At 40.9% G+C, this 20000-nt stretch overlaps 1 protein-coding gene across 1 annotated transcript in view; it reads right to left on the reverse strand.

Moving 5' to 3' along the window:
• LOC138017601 (uncharacterized) overlaps positions 1-20000 on the reverse strand; it is a 42833-nt gene that overhangs the window by 8871 nt on the left and 13962 nt on the right. Inside the window, exons 3-6 of the mRNA XM_068864643.1 lie at positions 17474-17987; positions 10259-14800; positions 4048-4135; positions 3604-3808 (exon numbers count right to left, since the gene is read on the reverse strand). Of these exons, the coding sequence (XP_068720744.1) occupies positions 3604-3808; positions 4048-4135; positions 10259-14800; positions 17474-17987 (5349 nt within the window). The remainder of the gene's footprint in view (positions 1-3603; positions 3809-4047; positions 4136-10258; positions 14801-17473; positions 17988-20000) is intronic.

Consider the following 20000-nt stretch of genomic DNA (forward strand, 5'->3'; position numbering starts at 1 on the left):
CATTCATCTGATCAACCGTCGCTGCGGTTTAAACGTAAAAATTTGGTGACTTCAAGTCGTTGTTACGCAGAGTGCTGCAAAAATATGCGATAAAATGCGTTTCCGCACGTGCAGCGCGTTATTAGGGAGCTTAAGCACGCGTGTTTTTTGACGACAACCGAAAGTGAGCTGTTTGTCTTCTCACAACCAAATTTACGTTGCCAAGTATCTTTTCTCCATTAGAGATGATTAATATAAAAATGTGGGAGACATCACTGTCTTGCCACGCGAAATGTTCTCTTCCGGTTGTCGTCCGCCTCTCAAAAACGCGCGTGCTTAAGCTCCCCATTGGAGAACCGTAACTGCGAAATACCCGGCCACTATTGCGTTCTTGCAGCGGCATCGTCTGAAGAACAAGGCATATAACAACAGTTGAGGTTACACTAGCTCTTTCACCCATGGGTAAATAGAGCTTGCCCACAGGCAAGGACGTTTTTGTGTGTAACCGCTTTCCCTAGACCGAAACTGCCCTTGGTTTATTTCCATGGATACAGCAAAAAGAGCAAAAGAACTCCCCATGACAGTTCTGAAACTGAAAAGTCACGACCGTTTATCTGCTCCCACAGATGGCTTGGCCAACTAATAAAGTAGAACGTAGCAAATGCAAACCCTTCAAAGCCAATCTAGTAGTTATTGGACGGTTCGGGTATATTTTGCAACGTGAACGACAGGAATTATCGCGAAATACTAAAAATAACAATAAGTTAGATTTCGACGAGGCGTTTTCGATGCCACAGTTGTTGGCGGTTGCTTAACGCCGTTTTCAGCCCACCATGACAATCGAAGAAGGTGATTAAAAAGGCAAAGCATATTAAGTCGGAGACACGTGCAAGTAAGTCACGTTGGTGTTGTTCTTGCCACTGATTGGCTGAGGATGTGGCGCGAGATTTTCCATTCAATCATCCAACGCGCATGAGAAATTATCACTTTCAACACCTAACTGGAACCACCCTCACAGATCGCGCGATCACTTTCTTAGCCAATCATTTACATAAGCTGGGCCAAAAACACGTCACTGGCCGGTGAACGGACCGGTTGCAGTCAGAAATGGTAGCTTCGACTCTAACTCTTCGCCTTTCTTCAAAATGAAGTAGTTTTCCTTCGTTACGTTTGATGTTAGAAGTTGTACTTTCCTAGAAGCGATTGTGAGGGAGGCTACTGAAACGGAAAAGAGTTGGGTGAATTATGGCGTCTTTGTTATTAATCTGTTATTAACATAGCGCGACTAAACATTAGGTGGGCCCGTGAATCGTTTGTTTCTCCTCGCCTGTTTGCTGACCAAAAATGCGATACGAGAAACTTGAAGCGATGACAGAACACTCTAAACGTAAAAGGCTCAGTACGCTGGAAAAAATTGTCCGAGATTTATGAACTCCCGAATTAAGTGGATTTGCGATCTTACGCCTTGAGCCGATTGTGGTTTTCATCCATGTCAGAAGTATAACCCTTGTTAAGACTTAATGAGTCAAATCAGAGTATCGACCTCACGTGTTAGGTTTCGCTTCACTTTCCTTGAAAAATGCCAAAACCAAGGTCAACTCCAAATTCCCGGAGAAGTCCCTGAAAAGTTTCACTTCTACACTCATAATTCAAGTTACGATTGTAATACAGGTAGCAAATTCACGCAGTTAATTTGATGCACGCGAGTGTCCTTCATAATCTTTTATTTTTTTGAGCACACGCTGACGATTTAAGTAAACAGGACCCTTGTTGCTCGCCTTGCTGAAAACTGCAATGTCAATGTTGTGATATATTTTATTTTGAGTAGCTCGTGGAGGTTTGTAGAGCCCTCAAAAGCTGCAATAGATGCGTTATTTTGTGCTACAGAGATGGTCATAAAATCGTTTCCTAGAAGAGAAGGTAATATCACTGCTGGAAAACAGTTGCCTACCATCTTTGCTCCTTCAATATTAACTTCAGAGGCTAATCATCGAGAATTTAAATCAACATTTAGAAGGGAAAGAAAAGTGTACCCAGTCATAGAGAATATTTGTTCCTGAGATTGTAGCTGTTGCTACCTGCTTGCACCATCACTCGATTTATGCAGAATGTGTCAGAATGAAACACGATGGCGAGAAAGGAGCATGAATACAGAAAGCAGTCATTGATGAAAAACCACGTGTAGAGAGGCCAGGTTGTAAAGTAATTGCTGTCTAAATCAGTGGGTTGCGCAAGAAGACGGCCGGAACAATGATTATGATATTACAACAAAAATCCTGAGGCGTCTTTCTAATGACTTTGTTAGGCTATTTTAAACATGATTTCACCGGGAAAGTTAGCACTTCAAAGTAAAGTGATAATACAAAAGCGGGCGATGCTTCGTGGTAAAATCTCAAACTCGGTTACGAAAATTCCTGTGTTTCCGGTTGCACTCATTAAGAAAGTATGGTTTAGGCAAAATGTGGTTGACTTTTAGGAGACATTTATGGAAAGATGTCTGAATAATCTTTCGAGATTTTTGTGCCATCCCCAGTCGCCGTGGGGTGCGAGAAACTTGAAAATGTGTCTAAGTTTCGTGCGCTATGATACGGCGGGATATATTGACCGGGCGGTCATGCACAAGTGCTTATCTTTTGTTATCAAGGATAACACAGTACTTTGTTGAAATGCATTGCCTCCATCTTCTGGCGAGGAATCGTTTGAAACGTTACAAATTTTTTTCCACAATATGATACCATTTGATATACCGGTAGATGGTTGAATGGAGAACGGAGAGCGATAGATAATATCGACACTATTGTAGCCAGACGTGACATTTTGAACACAAACGTTTATTGTTCCCTATAAAAACAAAACCAAAAAACGTTTGTCTTATTTTATCGGCGTTTTAAAATTTCGGTGAGGAGAAATTTAACAATCACGTTTTGTTTCTAATCAACTGATTTTCCAAGTGTGATAACTAGCGAATGACATACTGCGGTTTGAAAAACTTCGCAGGGCTATGCAAGGCATGCAGTCTGCATTTCGTCCAATTGACACTTCAGTGGGTTTTCATTTCCACACAACACCCTAATTCTTCACCTACATGAAACCGCAAAAAATGGGGTTTTCACAGTCTCTGTTTTTACAACCACGACACTGCACTCACTCACTCTCTCTCCTGTCAGAAGAGCAATTGATTTCATCTCGTGTCAACATATGTAAGTCACACGACAAAAAAAGTAACTATCACACCACAAGCTTACACAATGTTGATAAATTTATGTTTTCAATGGCTCCTACAGACATCAGCTAGGGCCCAGAAGTCTCGACCTGTTTGCTTTGGTCGACATTTGTCTTTGTCAGCAGCCTAGCACTTTTGTGTACCGTATGCTTAACAGTTTGGTGCGGAGCAAAAAAATAACTCCCAAGATCACTAAGGAACGAGTTAGTTGCTGCAAGATAAACCGACTACAGTCGATAAACCAAACAGAAATTGAGGCAATAGCACAAGCGAAGCCATTTTGCAAAGATAAGACGTACAATTAATTATGATATATTTATTTTATACCGTGACAAACAAGAAAAATGTCTATTATTAAGTCGATTAATTTGTCTGACTTGGCGCAACAGAAAATCACTTACCTCAAATGGGCCTTCGTTTTCACTCCCCTGTCTTAGCGAATACACGAAAAGCCGTCCTACGACTGCATTTGTATTGTCTATTCTTTCCGCCGTTAGAGAATCTTTCTGCTTGCTCTCCGTACACATCACCCATGTCACAAATGTGGAAAACACGCACACAAGACACGCTCTGAAGACCATGGCGAACGTCCTCGATCCACCTACTCTGCGTCAAAAAAATTTCCTTCAATCGATAAATGTCCCTGTGGAATTAAATTAACGGGATTAATCAAGCAAGCAAGTCTTCTTTTACTCCCAACAGAGCGAAATTGTTGCTCTGAATGGTGACGAAACGCCTCGCTCCTAGCTGAAGGAAACAGTCTACCTTGATAATATCAGTGGATATCGGCTTAACTGCCAAAAGGGCCGATCGCAAATGCCCTAACAATAATCTTTGTTTTATACCTCGTCTCTGTTTTTTTGTTCCCTCTGTTGGCTGTCACTGAAAGTCGAATAAGCTCTGGGATTACCTCTTTAACAATAAAATCTACACCTTAATACCAGATAGAAAGCATAGTAGACAGTAAAGATTAGGTTACTAACACAGTGAAAATTCAAGACACATGGAATAAATTCCGAAAGCGTGTCCGGGTTAAACCGCAGCAAATTCCAAACAAAGGAAAGCGACCCTGCCTCCTCGTACAATTTATTCGTCACAAATATTATGCAAACCTTTCAGCCTTTCTTGGTTTCGTAACAAAGGCGAGCTTATGTCTTCTCTCTTGCCAATCAGCGATGGTCTGCACATCTAGCACGCGGGCGAAAACTAACGTTTATGAACCCTGAAGAATGAATAACCTCGCGAATGGCGGGTAGGGTTTCCCACAATCAAATGCGATCAAGGGCTTGGCGCTTTTGCAGTTGAAGCGGAGGCCGAACGCTTGGGCAAAACATGTCGGTGTCGAATTGCCACTGTCCGATGACAAATAGACAAACGAAGTCACACAATCGTGTGTTAACGAAGGTCCACCGAAGTACTTGAAGAGCAGTAAGGCACCAGATGCAACTATAAGAGCAAATCCAGAGGTAGCAAGTTAATCTTTACAATATTTTGTTTTCATAGGAAATAGCAGAAAATAGCACGCTATTTAACGCAGAAGGATTAAATGTTGAATTCTATCAAAAAGCATTAGAAAAGTGCTTTCAACTCTGCTTTGAAAATTCCGCGTTTGATATACTTTCCTTGGCATTGCAAATTAATATATACCTTCATTGACCCTTAATCTATTAAATAACTCTAGAACAAAGGCAATTATTTATTTATGCACGATATTCTTTTCCTCGTCTATCTTGTTGGCGTCGATAAGGTCAACGGATCTTAAACGAGGCTACGATACTGATTAAAATGGCAGAAATGGCATTTTAGTCTACTTTATAATAAAAGCTATCGAAGATAAATGGCGAAGTTTCGAAGTCATCGTTGCTTTATTTTCAGTTCAAAGAGTTATTGCTCAAGTGGACGTAATTTTAACTTCTTCGAAGCGTTTTCTCAGAAGCGAATTTTTAGTTCAATTGACGGAGAAGCAATCGAAATGCTTGTTGTATCGGACTGATGAGATGTGAAAAAAAGTTGCACTGCACGTATGAAACCAAAGAGGAGAACAATAAAATATACACTTAAAGGATAGAAGTCTTCCCGATGATAAAAATTGTCATTGTCTTCAAATTTCACCTTTACGCGATTGATAATCCTTTAAATAGGCAAATGGTTTAGTCCACAGATGACTTGAATGAGTCCAGCCCTTTAAAAGTAGTTAAGCATAAGAAAAGGTGCGTCTTATGTCCAATAACAGATTGCCTTTTTGGGAAACTTCCTGGGATTGCGAAGTTAAGGAACAAAGCGGACGGAGGATGGGTGACCTGTTCTCACTTTCTGGAGGGGGGAAACAGCTCTGATTCGTCATTCTTACGAGAATCGGTAAGCAAACAACAAAATGTAAAAAGATACTGTAGAAATCTCTAATCCCGTCCAGATAGTGACCTCAACATCAACATCCTGTTGTACTGTTTCATTTAATTAACGTTGCATTCTCTACAAGTCCCTGAATTAGTTTGTGTTTATTCGTTATTTTTTTATGTTTAAGGCGAATGGCTGGTTTGTGTACGTTAGTTGAAATCGTTTCGTAAACCAGTTACCCTTTCTTCAACAGATGCTCACAGCTTGTCGGAAACGTTTTGAACTGAAAGATAAAATGGGCTATCTAAAATTATCTTATGTTTCAGCTTAGAGAACACTGATAACGTAATTCCTGCCATTTGCCTTGTTGTGGCTGCCCCAACGCCGTCTCCAGACTCAATTTGCATCGCGTTAATTGGTTCATAACGGAAGCCGTATTAAAGTACGAGAATGTTTCGATTATTCCTGTTTTGCGAGAAAACAGTCGGTAGAAATCGATGTTTAGAACTTCAGAGCCTCTCTTGATAACCTCACGGCTTCTTCTCGTATAATAACAAACATCCAATTCCGAAACATATGCTTTCTGCATTACCCTGACCACACTCTATCTAGTATTGACAGCGAGACACTTAACACTTGTTGATGAAATATTTTTCCTTTCTGCATCTCTTTATTCGTCTGTTTACCTTGTAACCGTATAACCTACAGTTTTTCGGGCGGTGTTTATTTCCAGTGGCGCAAACAAGACAGAAAAGAGCATAGTCTATTCAGAGCGGACTTTGTAGGTCAAGAGATTTCCATTTAAACGGTATTGTACTCGTGCTATCGATCATTTTTGTCGTGCATTCTGTATCAAATTCCCACTTAAAGTAGCTTTAAAAGTGCGCTCCAAACTTTGCAGATAACATGATGAGTCGAAGCCAAACATTCTAGAAGTAATGCAATAAAAACTCCAAGAGATGATCTTGCAAATCCGGTTAGCCTTGACGCACCTTAAAAACCTTTTATGATCCTTTAATGGTGAAATATATCGCTTTTAGTCAAATGGACATTTTTCAAGCCCCCCAAATGGTGCATGAGACGAAAGGAATATCCAGATGTACTAATCGCAGTTTGCAAATTGATAATTGCTGATAATTAGCTGTCTCTATTGCAGATAAGTCCCTTAAAGTCTTTTCACCTGGAATCGGAAGATTAAGACCACACCTTTTTCATCTAAATTGACTGATATGGAGAAATGGCGGCTTTTTCAGGGAAGAAGGGTTTTGTTTTCATGTACACAATCCGATCATAGACAAAACGAACAGAAAATTGAGATTACCCGTTCCCACCTAAGAAAAAATTAAGGCGCTTTCGAAACCGGCGAAGGTTTGGTGGGAGAGATTTGTTCCATGATTGTGGCTCAGGATTTAGAGCAGTGAAAAAAATGCTTTCCTTCAGAGAGACAATGGTCAACTTTACTCAACCCTCATCAATTTTGTTTTGTGACAAATTTTACATTCATTAATTAAGGCGAACAAATTTTAATTTGATCCAGTTGTACTAACCGCATTTTTCGATATGCTAATAGCTGTAATCAGCTTTCTCTGCAACAGTCGTTTTAGAACGTTTCACGTGAACCGCAGAGCCAAGGCTGTACAAAATTGTCTGAAAGTTAAGCTACTCCTTTACCCAAGTCAAGTAAGACGACATGGCGCGGTTTTTTTGGGAGTGGGAGAAGGTAGGTTTTCTTTCCTTCTTAAATGTCCAAGACCCACTCTTGGAGTAGACTGCGTGGCTAGCGGGAATGTGTCCTTGCGAGGTGCATGCTCAAAGTAACGACGATTCTTAATGCAACAATGTCAACAATGTGCAATCGAACGTTCATGGCAACGTAAAATTATGACCCCCCCCCCCCCCCCTTCCCCCTTCCCCTAATCGACGGTACGTAATCGTGCTCACGGGAAAATTAGCTAAAGAACCCAGGCGACATTAAAACACTACCACATTTAGAACTTCGACGAAAATGACAGCAATTTTTGACACACAACCGACAGGAACCAGCTCATCCGCGTTTCCTCGCCCCCAGACCTCCAAGTACCACAATTTCACCACAAGTAAACATGATGATGGGTGGGGGAGGGGGGGGGGGGGGGAGGGTTTCATGGGGATCTTTTCCACTTTATACCGTTGAAGACCTGCATGATACTAGGGAGCTTAAGCACGCGCGTTTTTGAGACGCGGACGGCAACCGGAAGAGAACGTTTCGCGTGACAGGACATTGGTGTGTCCCAGATTTTTATACAAATCATCTCTAATGGAGAAAAGACTTTGTAGTTTTCTCGGATCCCCACTGACAATGGTGTTTTTTATACTTCTTACTTGCAAACATTTTAATTTGAGCCGCTTGTACTAAGCGTTTGCTCACTCTAAACCGATTGGTTTTTCCATACTAATCTTATTCATACACCACTATTTATGTAAATTAGACCTACTGCCCTCATTTTGAAACAAATATTCTTTGGTAATCGTGGCGAGGCTAGAGAGGCTTATTAGCATTAAAACAAAATAATATTTTATTTGGCCGCCATGATGAAAGACGTCTATAAAAGGGATGTTTTTATCTCGCAAACCGAAGACGTTGTATCAAGTTCCAGATTTTTGGGCTTAGATGAGGCATCGCCGTTATGGTCTCACGCGAGTTATGGAAGGTGCAGTTTGTAAAACTGTTTCACTTTGTGGGCAAACGAGGATGAAAGAAAAAAGTTAAATTAGGAGCGAAAGTAACAAACAATGCATTCGAAGGAAAGTGAAGAATACAAAATAACCAACTAGCCACTGATCCGACAAAAGAAGCGAGAAGAATGGAGCGAGACATTGAAACGCCTGGCAGTTTATTTCATGGAGTATCTCGGTCCGAGTTGTCTGCTGACAAGGTAAGAATTGAAAAGACTGGTTTCATGATCGATGCAAGTCTTAGTGGTTCAGAGATGTGCACCTGGGGCTTTCAGGTAACGTTTTAGGAACGAAAAGACCCTGTTCCTTGGGTAGGATCCATTCTGTCGATCGAAGGTTACCCGCTGACTCGTGAAACTTTTCAAACTATCATCACTACTCCCAAATTTTTCGGGCAATATAACGCTGTCTGCGCCAACTAGACACAGCCAATATAACTCAAATTTGGTAAAACATATTCATTCTAGAAAAGCATTTGTTGTTTTAAACAAGCATATTGAAATCGAATGGACATTTAGGCCAGTATGCCTTAAATTTGTCTTTATTTTCTTATCATACCAAAACTACACCTCCATTAAATAGAAACAAATAGTTTTTGTACAAAGCCGGGAAAAAGTACTTTTTTCTTGACAGTACACTTCATATGGCATTATCTCACATTGAATTTTGTAATATTTATGCCCCCGAACCATTACACCATTAATGTTTATATAGAGATGTAATTTTTTTCCTTATACCAAATTTATTTGACCAGACTTTGAGTCAAAATATAACATAGTTTCTATTTTTAAATAGAGACCTTAAAAAATTGTACAGCACTTTTGAAATAAAAAAGACTGGGGAAACTTCTTTAAATTCCTATGTTGCTAACTGTTGTCAGTACCTTAAATGTTAAACAGTTTTCCATAAGTACCTTTGAACAAATACCTTAGAGAACAAAGGCGTTTTTCAAATAACTATTCCCTTATCTTTTGCTTGTCAACCTTTAAAACTGAATATAACGCAGCATCAGTAACAATTTGATATTGTGAAGCACCATTTTGCAAGTCATTAGATGGATGCCCAATCTTGATATTCAACACAAAGCGTAAACATTTGCTGCCTATCTCTAGGAACAATGTAACTGTTAGAATTAGAGTTACTTTTAATACAGCTGTTTATCTTTACAAGAGTAGTCGAGGGGACACTTCATGTATATGTGTGTATTCTTAGACTCTAGTGATATTGAAGTTGGAGAGAAGATCGAGGGGACGTTTATTAAAATCGGCATGCATCCAATAGGCAACTTTCACGATGGCGTCATTTGAACACAACTACCAAAATTCAGTTTGTATTTCTTTTCTTATTTGGAGCAAGTTTTTATCGAGTGTCGTAACACCAAAACCAAAGTGACTAATTTGGCCAATCAAAAAGGACAGAGACAATCCAGTTAACCAATCAAAACTCGAAGTAATTACACATAGCCGACACAGAGCGCGGGAAAATGTGCACATGTGAGCCATGATTGGTTTTGGTTTTACTTCTGATAAGTTGAAAAAGTGGCGTGAGAACTTTTAAACCAATCACTGACTGAAGTAATGCAAAACCAAAGCAATTCGCTAATTACTTTCGACACTCAATTGAAACCGCTGTAGTGGGTTAACAATAACAATAGCTCTAATTAGCACGAGACAAGAAAAACCTGAACAATTCTGTTACTTGTAGTCAAATGGCGTCATTGTGCAAATGTCCTATAAGGTGCATTACTGGACATATCTCTGCATTTTAGCATCATTACTGTCCACAAAAATGGCAGAAAGTAAGAAACCAAACATGCAACATTGTTCGCAGCCAAAAGCAAAAATATTTAAACGCATAAAAACCATGAACATCTAAACCACCATTGGAATTGTTGCATTAGGTGTCAGTTGATCGCAAATATGCCGTTGATTCCTCCAGATGTCTAAGGAAAAAACTGCACCTTGCTACGTTTATTACATCTCCTTGCCCCAATCTGACTGTCTTAAGGTGGAACATAGGCTGGAGGGAGCCTGTAGCCAGAGTAAGCCATCTTGCGACCTGAGCTTGAAACACTGCCACCACTGCTGCTGTAACTGTAGCTGTAAGAGGACTGCTTGAATCTTCCACCACCTGTGGCCATACTGTAACTTACACTTAAACCACTGCCCCCTCCTTGGCCTGTTCCACTTCCAGCACCAGCACCAGCACCAGCTGATTCCATACCAGAACCAGCACCACCTCCACCACCAGCACTCATGCCACCACCTCCACTGGCACCAAATCCTCCTCCTGCACCTGCACTACCACCACCGCCACCACCTCCCCCTCCTCCCCCTCCAAAAGAACTTGAACCACCACTGCCTCCAGCTGCAACCCCTACAGCTGCACCTCCTCCAGCCAAACTAGCTCCTGCGGCACCCCCTCCAGCAGCAGCACCGCCACCACCAGCTGCACCCAATTCACCACCTCCAGCAGCACCACCACCTCCATTTGGGACAAACCCAGCATTTCCACTGACACTGCCTGCCATTTGCCCATTAGACGTATACACTGGAGCTCGGTAAGATACTGATTTGGATTCTGTATTCAGCAGTGGAGTTCTATCACCTCCCATAACGGGGCTGCGAGGATAGACAGGGGGAACTGGAGGTTTTTCATTGGGCAGGGCCAGGGGCTGTTTCAGTAGCATTTCCTTAATCTCATACTCTTCTTGGAGTACAACTGGTTTTTTCTTATATATGTAGGTCATCTTCTCAGCTCCTGACATTTTATTCCTCCGACAACATCCCATCATGATCAACAAACAGCACCCTATGACAAGCAAAACAATTGCCAGTACAATGGCAGGAATGATGGCATAGGTCCACCATATCCCTCCAGGTCGATCACCCACCTTCGCACCAATCTCTGGTCCACTAACAGGTTGGCATGGACCAACTCTCTCATAGGAACCAGCACTGACCCTAAAACCTGGTCGAAGAGCCGCTACAAAGGCTAAATTCAGTCCTCCATCAAGCCAGAAATCATCGATCAACTTCCTCAGCAATGAATGTGAGCATTCATCATATGGAATAAAATCAAAATAAAAGGAAAACAGAACACCAGGAGCATAGCTGACGACACGCACGCTGGTAAAGTTGACACCAAAGTAGCTAGCTATGGTGTCTAAGAGCATAACTCTTATTCCAACGTTCCCCAAAAAGGTGGCATTGTCATAGTCTAGAACAATATTAAATTTGTGATTGTAGGGAGTATCTTCTTCCAGCACCCTCACTTCGAATGCATCATAAGCCCTGGCTCCTTCCTTGTCACTGGCAATAAGGAGAAGCTCGTGCATTCCAATTCTATTAACATCAGCAGGCAATCCAAGAATCTCTTGACGGGAAGAATTGAGCAAAATCCAGGAAGTGTTCAAAAGCTCATGACCATCGATGGTGCTCATTTTCAGGGAAAGATCTGGCGTGTATCCATCTTCCTTGTCAAAAAAGGAATCGTATGGAATGTGAAATCGCAAGCCCTGTCCCTGGAATACATCCAGTCTGTCAATGTGGTTGTATAGTTTTGGTGGGGTGTTGGGGGCTGGAGGTGGGGGTTTGCAGGGTCCAAGGCCTTTGTGTAAACCAGCCGAGACGACAAACTCAGGCTCCATCGTATTGACAAAGTTTTTGTTCAGCTTTCCGTCCTCCTTTATAAAGCTCTTAATAACATCTGATGTGCGTGAGTCATCACATTTAAGATCTTTAAGAGATTTGAGATGAAATGTACAGGTAGGTCGATTATAATCGGGTCCAAAACCACTGATATGAACGTCTTCAAGAGGCACTCCAAAATAAGCTGCAAGCTTGTGCATCAAAAGCATCTTTGTTTGAACATTCTCTACAAGGACACTTCCATCTACAATGTCAAATTGAAATTCATTCTTATATATGGTAAACTCTGACAACACCTTTACTTCAATTATGTCAGTAGCTGTGAATCCCCCCCTGTCTATAGCTGTCAGGTGAAGGTTATGAGTTCCCACAGCACTGCTATCAATTGGAAGAATAATTAAATCTTGATTTGAAGAGTTCAGGAAAATCCAAGAAGGAAGATCTTTGTTGTCCATAGATGCCATCAACGTCAGGTTTGTCGTGTAGCCATCTTCCTTGTCGTGAAATGTGTCCAAGGGGATGTGATACTTCATTTGTTGACCCTGTGTTATTGTGAGGGTCCCAATGGGTTTCATTACCAGTGGAGGTGTGGTATTGAGAGCACAAGGTTCACGAAGTTTATAATAGCCAGAAATAATTTGGAAATCAGGCTCAAGGGCATCCTCAAATTTTGGATTCAAAGCTTTTCCACTCCAGAATCCATCTACCAGCTTCGTGAGGTTTCTGTGGTTACATTCCCGAAAAGGAACAGTATCAAATCGAAATGTGAAGGCATCCTCTGGGCCTTCACTAGGCACTCTAATGTTTTTGTAATGGAGACCATAATATGCAGCAATCTTCTCCACCAATGTAACCCCCATAGTCACATTGTTCTTGAATAGTGCAAAGTGTTTGAAGCGAATTGTGAACTCGTGGTTGTAAGGGTTGAGATCTGTCAAAACAGTTACTGTTAGTTCCGCTTCTACTTCCTTTTCTCTGCTGTTTTTTGCAACCAGGTGAAACTTGTTTTTTCCAACGTATCTCTTATTTAATGGAAATGCAAGGACATTCTGCCAAGGGTCAACTACAATCCACCCAGGAAGACCACTGTTTTGTGGTCTGATGTAAAGCTTTAGATTTGGCGTATAAAAGTCAAGCCAATCATAAAATGTTATATACGGGACATGAAATTTCAAAACTTGTCCCAAGAAAACTTCCAGGCGGAGGCGTCCCGTACTCGTTGGTTTACTATCTTTTTTCTTAGGTGTAAGTTTTGTACAAGGTCCCAAACCACGATAAGAGGCACCTTTTACAGCAAACTTGTGGTGTTTAAGATGTGCAACAAATGTGCCATTCACTTCCTTTTGCTGGTGCATCCACAAACCATCTATTAACCGAGTTAGTTCCAGGCTATTGCAATCTTCATATGGAATGGAATCAAACCTGAAATGTACAGAGGCTCCAGGAACATATCTTACAAAGCGTACTCGTTTCGGGGATAGCCCATAGTAGCTGGCAATTGCCTTGATCAAAGACACCCTGACTGTAGCATTTTCAACCAAGATATGATAGAAAGAGGGATAAAGTTGTATTCCAAACTCGTGATTGTACTTTCCTGTGTCATGCTGCACGGTGACATTAAAACTAACAAAAGTCTCTAACCCCTCACTGTCCATAGCAACAATGCGATACATGTGCTGTCCAACCAACGTTTGGTCATTTGTTTCACCATAAATCACTTGCTGAGAGGAATTAAACTGAATCCACGAGGTTGATGGGAGAGCCTCGTTATTCCCTGTTCTCATTTGAATCCTCATGTTGGGAGTATAATAGTCTTGTTCATCATAAAATATGTTAAACGGAATGGAGTAGTGCATTGCTTGTCCCCACACAACATACAGTGGGCCAAGAGGACTGCGTACTCGAGGTGGATAATTGAATGGTGGTTTAGGTGCCTTACACGATCCTATCCCTTCAAAGTAACCATACATTATCTGAAACTCTGGAAGAAGGGCAGCCACAAAGTTTTGATTCAACTTTTCATTGTTTCCAATGCCATCTTTAATACCCCTCAAGAACTGGTTATTGCAGTCTGCATTTGCTCCTGGAGATTCTAGCTGAAATGTGAAGAAAAGGGCACCATGGTAGTACTTGTAGGAAAGCAAGTGTAAATGGTTCAATTTCGTTCCATAATAACGGGAAATTTTTCTCATCAGATTCAACTGGATGCCGACATCATTCATCAACAATTTGTTGTAGTGCAGGACTATTGTAAATTTGTGATTGAATGTGACACTTTGAACTTCTGAAACTTGCACAGTGAATGAAAAACGAAGAGACCTTCCTCCACTATCAGTTGCAATGAGAAGAAATGAGTGACTTCTAGAGCCTTCCACCAAAGGCATGCCATAGATCTCTTGCTTTGAAGAGTTAAACTTTATCCATGATGATGCTGAAAGTTCCTCACCATTTCCTGTCCTCATTTCTAGTCTTAAATTCCTAGTGGAGCCATCTTCTTGGTCCCAAATTGTATCTGCAGGAATGGTGTATCGTAGCGCCTTTCCTATATACACAGTCAAGGGGCCAAGGGGTTTCTGAACTTCAGGTGCATGATTGACGGAGTAGACAGTTGGTGTCACAATAGCCGACACCGTCACAGTCACACTTCCGAGTGTTGGAGGAGGTGGGGACATGGTGTATGTCTGGGTGGCAGTCACATAGATCACTTGATGAACTACACTTCCTAACATTTGTGTTGCAATAGGAGTTGGGCTCAAGTTTATCTGTCTGCGTACTCTTTGCCGATGACTTTTGGGATGGCCAGTCACAATATGCCAACCAGTAACTGGTGCATCCAGAGCATGCTTGAAGGATCCTCTCTCGGAACTGGATTTCAACAAAGAAGCAACTTGGATTCCTGATGAAAAAAATACATTTTACAGACTGCATCTATATTACTGGAGGTTTAATTAACATACAATGGTGTTTTGTAATAGATTTTATAGTTTGTAATGCTCCTTAACACCAGAATACTTTGATTTAAGTTACTGTACTGAATTCAAAATTTTAGTCTCTAAAGAAACTGTGGTACTTTGTCGGTGGGAGATTGAAACAGAAATTGATTTTATCAAAGGAGTTGATAAAGGTCGAATAACCACCATGAAAGATTTGGAAAGCTGACAATTCGAGTGGTAACCCATTTCGAGCGCTAACCCTTTGCTCCGACGAAGTGCTAACGCTCGAAACGTCAGCTTTCCAAATCTTTCACGGTGGTTATTCAACCTTTATCAACTCCTTTGATAAAATCAATTACTGTACTGAATTGTTTCCTTATCCTAATACCCTTTCCCTTTATATTAAGAACATGTTTTTTTTATCAGCCTGAGTTTTTTCTTATTTATATGGTGCTTTATTGACCAAATTTCAGCCTGATGTTCTTAATCCACTTGTTGCTTATATGCAGGTGTTTACTGTATTCCCATTCTTTTTTGCCATTTCCATCAATTATTCCTCTACAGTAAAGATAATTCTAGTTTCTGAGGCCAACAGAATCCTTGATTTCCATATTTAAATTTTTTATCCTTAGGACCATATTTTTGTCATATCAGGCAAAAAAAATGATCATGGCCATATTTGCATCCCAAGCTAATTCTTACAAATAAATTAAGGTGATTCCCTTGTTTTGCAGCGCGCACCTCATACTGCGCATAACATTGCAACTTCGGATATGGCAGCGTTTCACACCGGTCCATCTGAAGAGAGGCAACATTGGCCGCTTTTGATGTTCAAGAGCTTTGAAGTGCAATCATGATAACTCTTCTCAGTTAAGAAGGTGTTGTTTTGGAACTCGCCCCAGTCCTTTCGCAAAAAATGATCATTTTGAAGCCGAAATTGCCCCTTTTGCCATTTATTTATCATCGTGTTGCGAAGAAACGAGCACGGTGACCCCCCATTTTTATGGTTTTATTTACTCGTCATAGGTACACGGAAAGCATATTTGCCCTAGAACGTCCCCAGTTGGGGAGTAAAATCACCTAGTGTTAGACAGAGTAGAATCTGTTAACTCTCAGTCCCAGGAGTAAATGTGTTAAAAGACTCTTCAAGAGATTATCTTTTTTTCAATGGTAACTCGTAGAGAAAGTGCTTCTTTGAAGGAGTCAAACCTACGACCTTCCGATAACTAGTTCCAATGGTCTACCACTCAGCTATTGAAGGGACTAAGGAGACTCTTGGGAGCTAGGCCATTAAGGTGGCTTGCTACAGTTTTTTTTAAAGAGAAACATCAAGATTTTGAAATCTGTGAAATTAAAGGAACAGGATGTCTCTTCCAAAGTGTTAGTCACTGCAATTGTTGTAAAATGTGATTTTACCTTACAAGTAAATGCAAATCATGGGGAAATGCTTAATATAGTGACTCCTGGATGGGGGACTGGAAACTAGACATTTCAAGGGCCTTTTTCTTGGAAACTAGACGTACGACGCCGCATTAAAATTTCAGGATTTCCTTGGCAAATAGCAAATATTTTTTTTGTCTATTTTGATAATAACTGAAAAACTGTCTGATAGATCTTGTTAAGAATGTTAATGGTTTCATCTTTATATTGTTTTCTAATTCCCAAAATTTTAGCCCTGGTCGTACTGCTAGGTTTTGAGAAAAAGACCTTTGAAATGTCTAGTTTCCAGTCCCCCCTCCAGGAGCTCGGTCACTATACTTACCATTTTCCCCTGATTTGCATTTATTTCTTTGGTAAAATTGCATTTTACATCAATTGCAGTGACTAACACTGAAGATGACACAACCTGTGGCTTTAATTTCACATATTTTAAAATCTTGATCTTTTTCTTCGGAAAACTGTAGTATTTTAGCCACCTTAACGAGATTCCATGGAAATAGGACTTGTCATAGCTTTCTGATAAAACTTTGCACACTGTTGTAACATGTCAAGGAGATGATAAAAATGTAATTAAGAAAGGGGGGGTTCACCGTGCTCGTTACCATGGTACGACGCTGACATATACAGCTATTTTAGCCACTTTGACAATTGCCACGCATTCCCAATGTTGGACAAATTTAGCTCGATTTTACAAATGTAATCCCTGATATAACAAAGAGCCTGGTGTCTTTCTATGGTTAATTCACCTACCTATACCTGAAAAATGTATTTGAATGCCCTTGTGAGTACTTAACACTCCAAAATAGATTTAACTTGATTGCGGGCAGTTCGACTAGTACAATTTTATGAAATTGCCAAAACAACTGGCTATAGATTTTTGCTGATTTTTTTTTTTTTTTTAATTCTCCATGAAGACACCATTCTCAGCAAAAATATGAAATAAAAAATGGTGTCACTATACTCGTTCAGGAAAAAATGGCCATTCCTTGACGTAATAAGCTTGGCGTGAATGAAAATCTGCCATTTTATCAATGTGTGCGAGCTAATGTGCATGCCAATGACACAAGAAATTATGCACAGAAGGGTTGCACAATGCAAAACCAGGAAATCCTGCTATGCTGCTAGGAATGAAATCATTGAAATGAAATGGCTGAGATGGAAAATTCCATCTCAAAAAGCTGTAATGCCTTGTTTACCTGAAACATCAACACCACAACCGACTTGCCAGGAAATTGCAATTCCAGGTTGTTTTGAGTCTGCAACATTTCCAGGTCCTGCAGTGACCACTGTTGCATCCTTCAAACCGAATGCTGTGTTATGTCCTCTGCCCACTGCCATGTGAAGGTTGTTTATGTTGACATTGACAAAGTCAGACAATTTGCTCATGAGATTTTCTCTCCCAGATCCAGAAAATGTCTCCATGTTAAGGTCAAACAAAACGGTTGCTACAGCAACAGGCAATCCATTGACACACTTTGGTTCTGTGAAATCGGGCACTTTGGTTTCATTGGAGAACAAGGATTGATTGTTCAACACGGTATGTAAATCTTGGATAAAAATTGTAAAAACAGCTTTATCATTTCTTTTCAATGAATGGATTTCAATGTCAACTTTCCCTTTGTCACGCCATTGCGCCACTCCATGAAGTTGGTTTTTAGCCGAATCAAATGACAGCCATCTTGGAAGACCTGGTTTTCCTTGTGCTGATACCTGAATAATAATGAATTCTTTCAATTATTACTGCTTGACAGGTTTGAGCTTTAGGGGGGGCGGGAATCTTGCATATGAAAGGGGTGGGGATGCTCGTCGTCTTACTTAGGGTGTTTTGGGGAAAGTGCCCTCATTATTATGTAGCCCATAATTATGTAGCTGTAAAGGTGTTCTTTAGGGTTTCAAGTGAAGAAATATAAAATATCGCTTTAATATATCTTAAATATGGTCTCTTTTAGGGGTCAAAATATCCTGGGCAAAGCCCTGATTGGTCTCCTGTAAGGTTTTAATTCAAAATTTCCGACGACAAGCATCCCCACTTTTCATATGCGAAGTCCCCAGGGCTTTTTATTCGTTTCACCTGTACTGGCAATAATGATATCACCTTCACACAGTACTAACGAGATGGCTCAGTTGATTTACAGCATTGGACTGAGTCTAATATTGTTGAAGGGTGACAAGAAGGACAATCACATTAGGATGTTCCAACAAGGATGATAAACTCTAGGCCCGATCTCACAACTCTTTTAAAAAAAACTTTTAGGGACTGTTAAGAACTCACATTTTTTTGGGCATTACTAAACTACAAAACAGCAAAATGAAAAACCAAAACAAGACTTAAATTTGTACCCAGATTGTGCATAGAGACACCTACAATTGGAGACCAAACCTACCCCCTTCGCAGATGCCACAAAATTCTCAACAGGACCAACATGTGCTGCCTTTGTTTCCTTGTGAGTTTTGGTGTTTGAGAAAAAAAAAGGCAGAAAAAATAGCCGTTTTGGTGTTTTGTTCGTAATCGCTGTCTCATGGTTTAGTAATGCCTCAGTTTTCCCAGGTTGTGGTCTGGCCAACACCACGCAGGGAACCCTTGGTCCAATCCTTACTGTTTTCCACCTGTGGAGGGGGAGGTTGTGGATTCTAATCACAGCCACTTTAAATCTCGTGATCTACTCAAAGTGGCACTGGAGTGTAATGAGATGGGCTCTACCTCTGTCATTTCCAGAGAAATCATTTGCAAATGGTATTACTTAGCAATTTTTTTCATGTAAGAACCTACTTGATCCACTAACACTGTAGTACTCCCCAATCTCCTTCCCTTGGTCTCTCTTCTCTGCCTCCATTGTCGTTGAGGAAATACCCTGGTTCTCGCTAGTAACGTGTTTCCCAGAATCTGGGAGGTTCACCAAATGTGTGTTAGGGGATGGGTGGCAATGTAGGCTTTGTTGACATTGCAAAGAAGGGAATCAGCACACGATTGATTTTGTGGTCAGATGACCATCGACAAAACGTTTGACCGCAGTATTTTATGTACTACACGTATGGAATTCGACATGAAAGGCAAAAAGTTGTGGTCAAACCGATCAGACACCACAGAAAAAATACTCGTGTCATACTCCTGTGTGAAGGTCCAGATCAACAAAGAATGCTAATAGTTTGCGACGAGTGCCACAAGTGCCACGTGACCAGCGTGAACCAGGGTCTTTTTCTCAACGACAATGGAGGCAGAGAAGAGAGACCCTGGGAACGAGGTTGTACTACTGCCATCCTAGACTTTCCTCCTATTCTGTCAGCTTTACCATACACTGCTTACTACCAAATGTAAACAGTAAGGATTCAACTTGGCATTTAAGTGTAAAAAAGGCAATAAGTTCATGGCAAAAGTCTTACACAACATGGAGCAAAAGAAATCCAAGGTAAAAGCATGAATTTTGTTCTTTTTTCTCGTTGTACCTCCACAAAAGTAGTCAATCATTAGCTATATGTCACCAGCCAGCCAACATGAAAATTTCCCTGAGCACAGAACATCTCCACCTGAATTTGCACAAAGTTCTTAAGGACGGTGCCTAATGCTGTGGTTCACATACGAGGAATTCATACAGAGGCTTAACTGCCAACTGCTGCACATCGCCCTCGTCAGCCGTTGACCAGGAACAATGGTAGTTTTGGTGGCTAGCAACAGGACTACAGTTCCTGGCGCCGCCAGCGGCAGATGCCACTGGGTGATGCCTG

Source organism: Montipora capricornis, chromosome 9, assembly GCF_036669925.1.
Source record: "Montipora capricornis isolate CH-2021 chromosome 9, ASM3666992v2, whole genome shotgun sequence".
NCBI classification, from domain to species: domain Eukaryota; kingdom Metazoa; phylum Cnidaria; class Anthozoa; order Scleractinia; family Acroporidae; genus Montipora; species Montipora capricornis.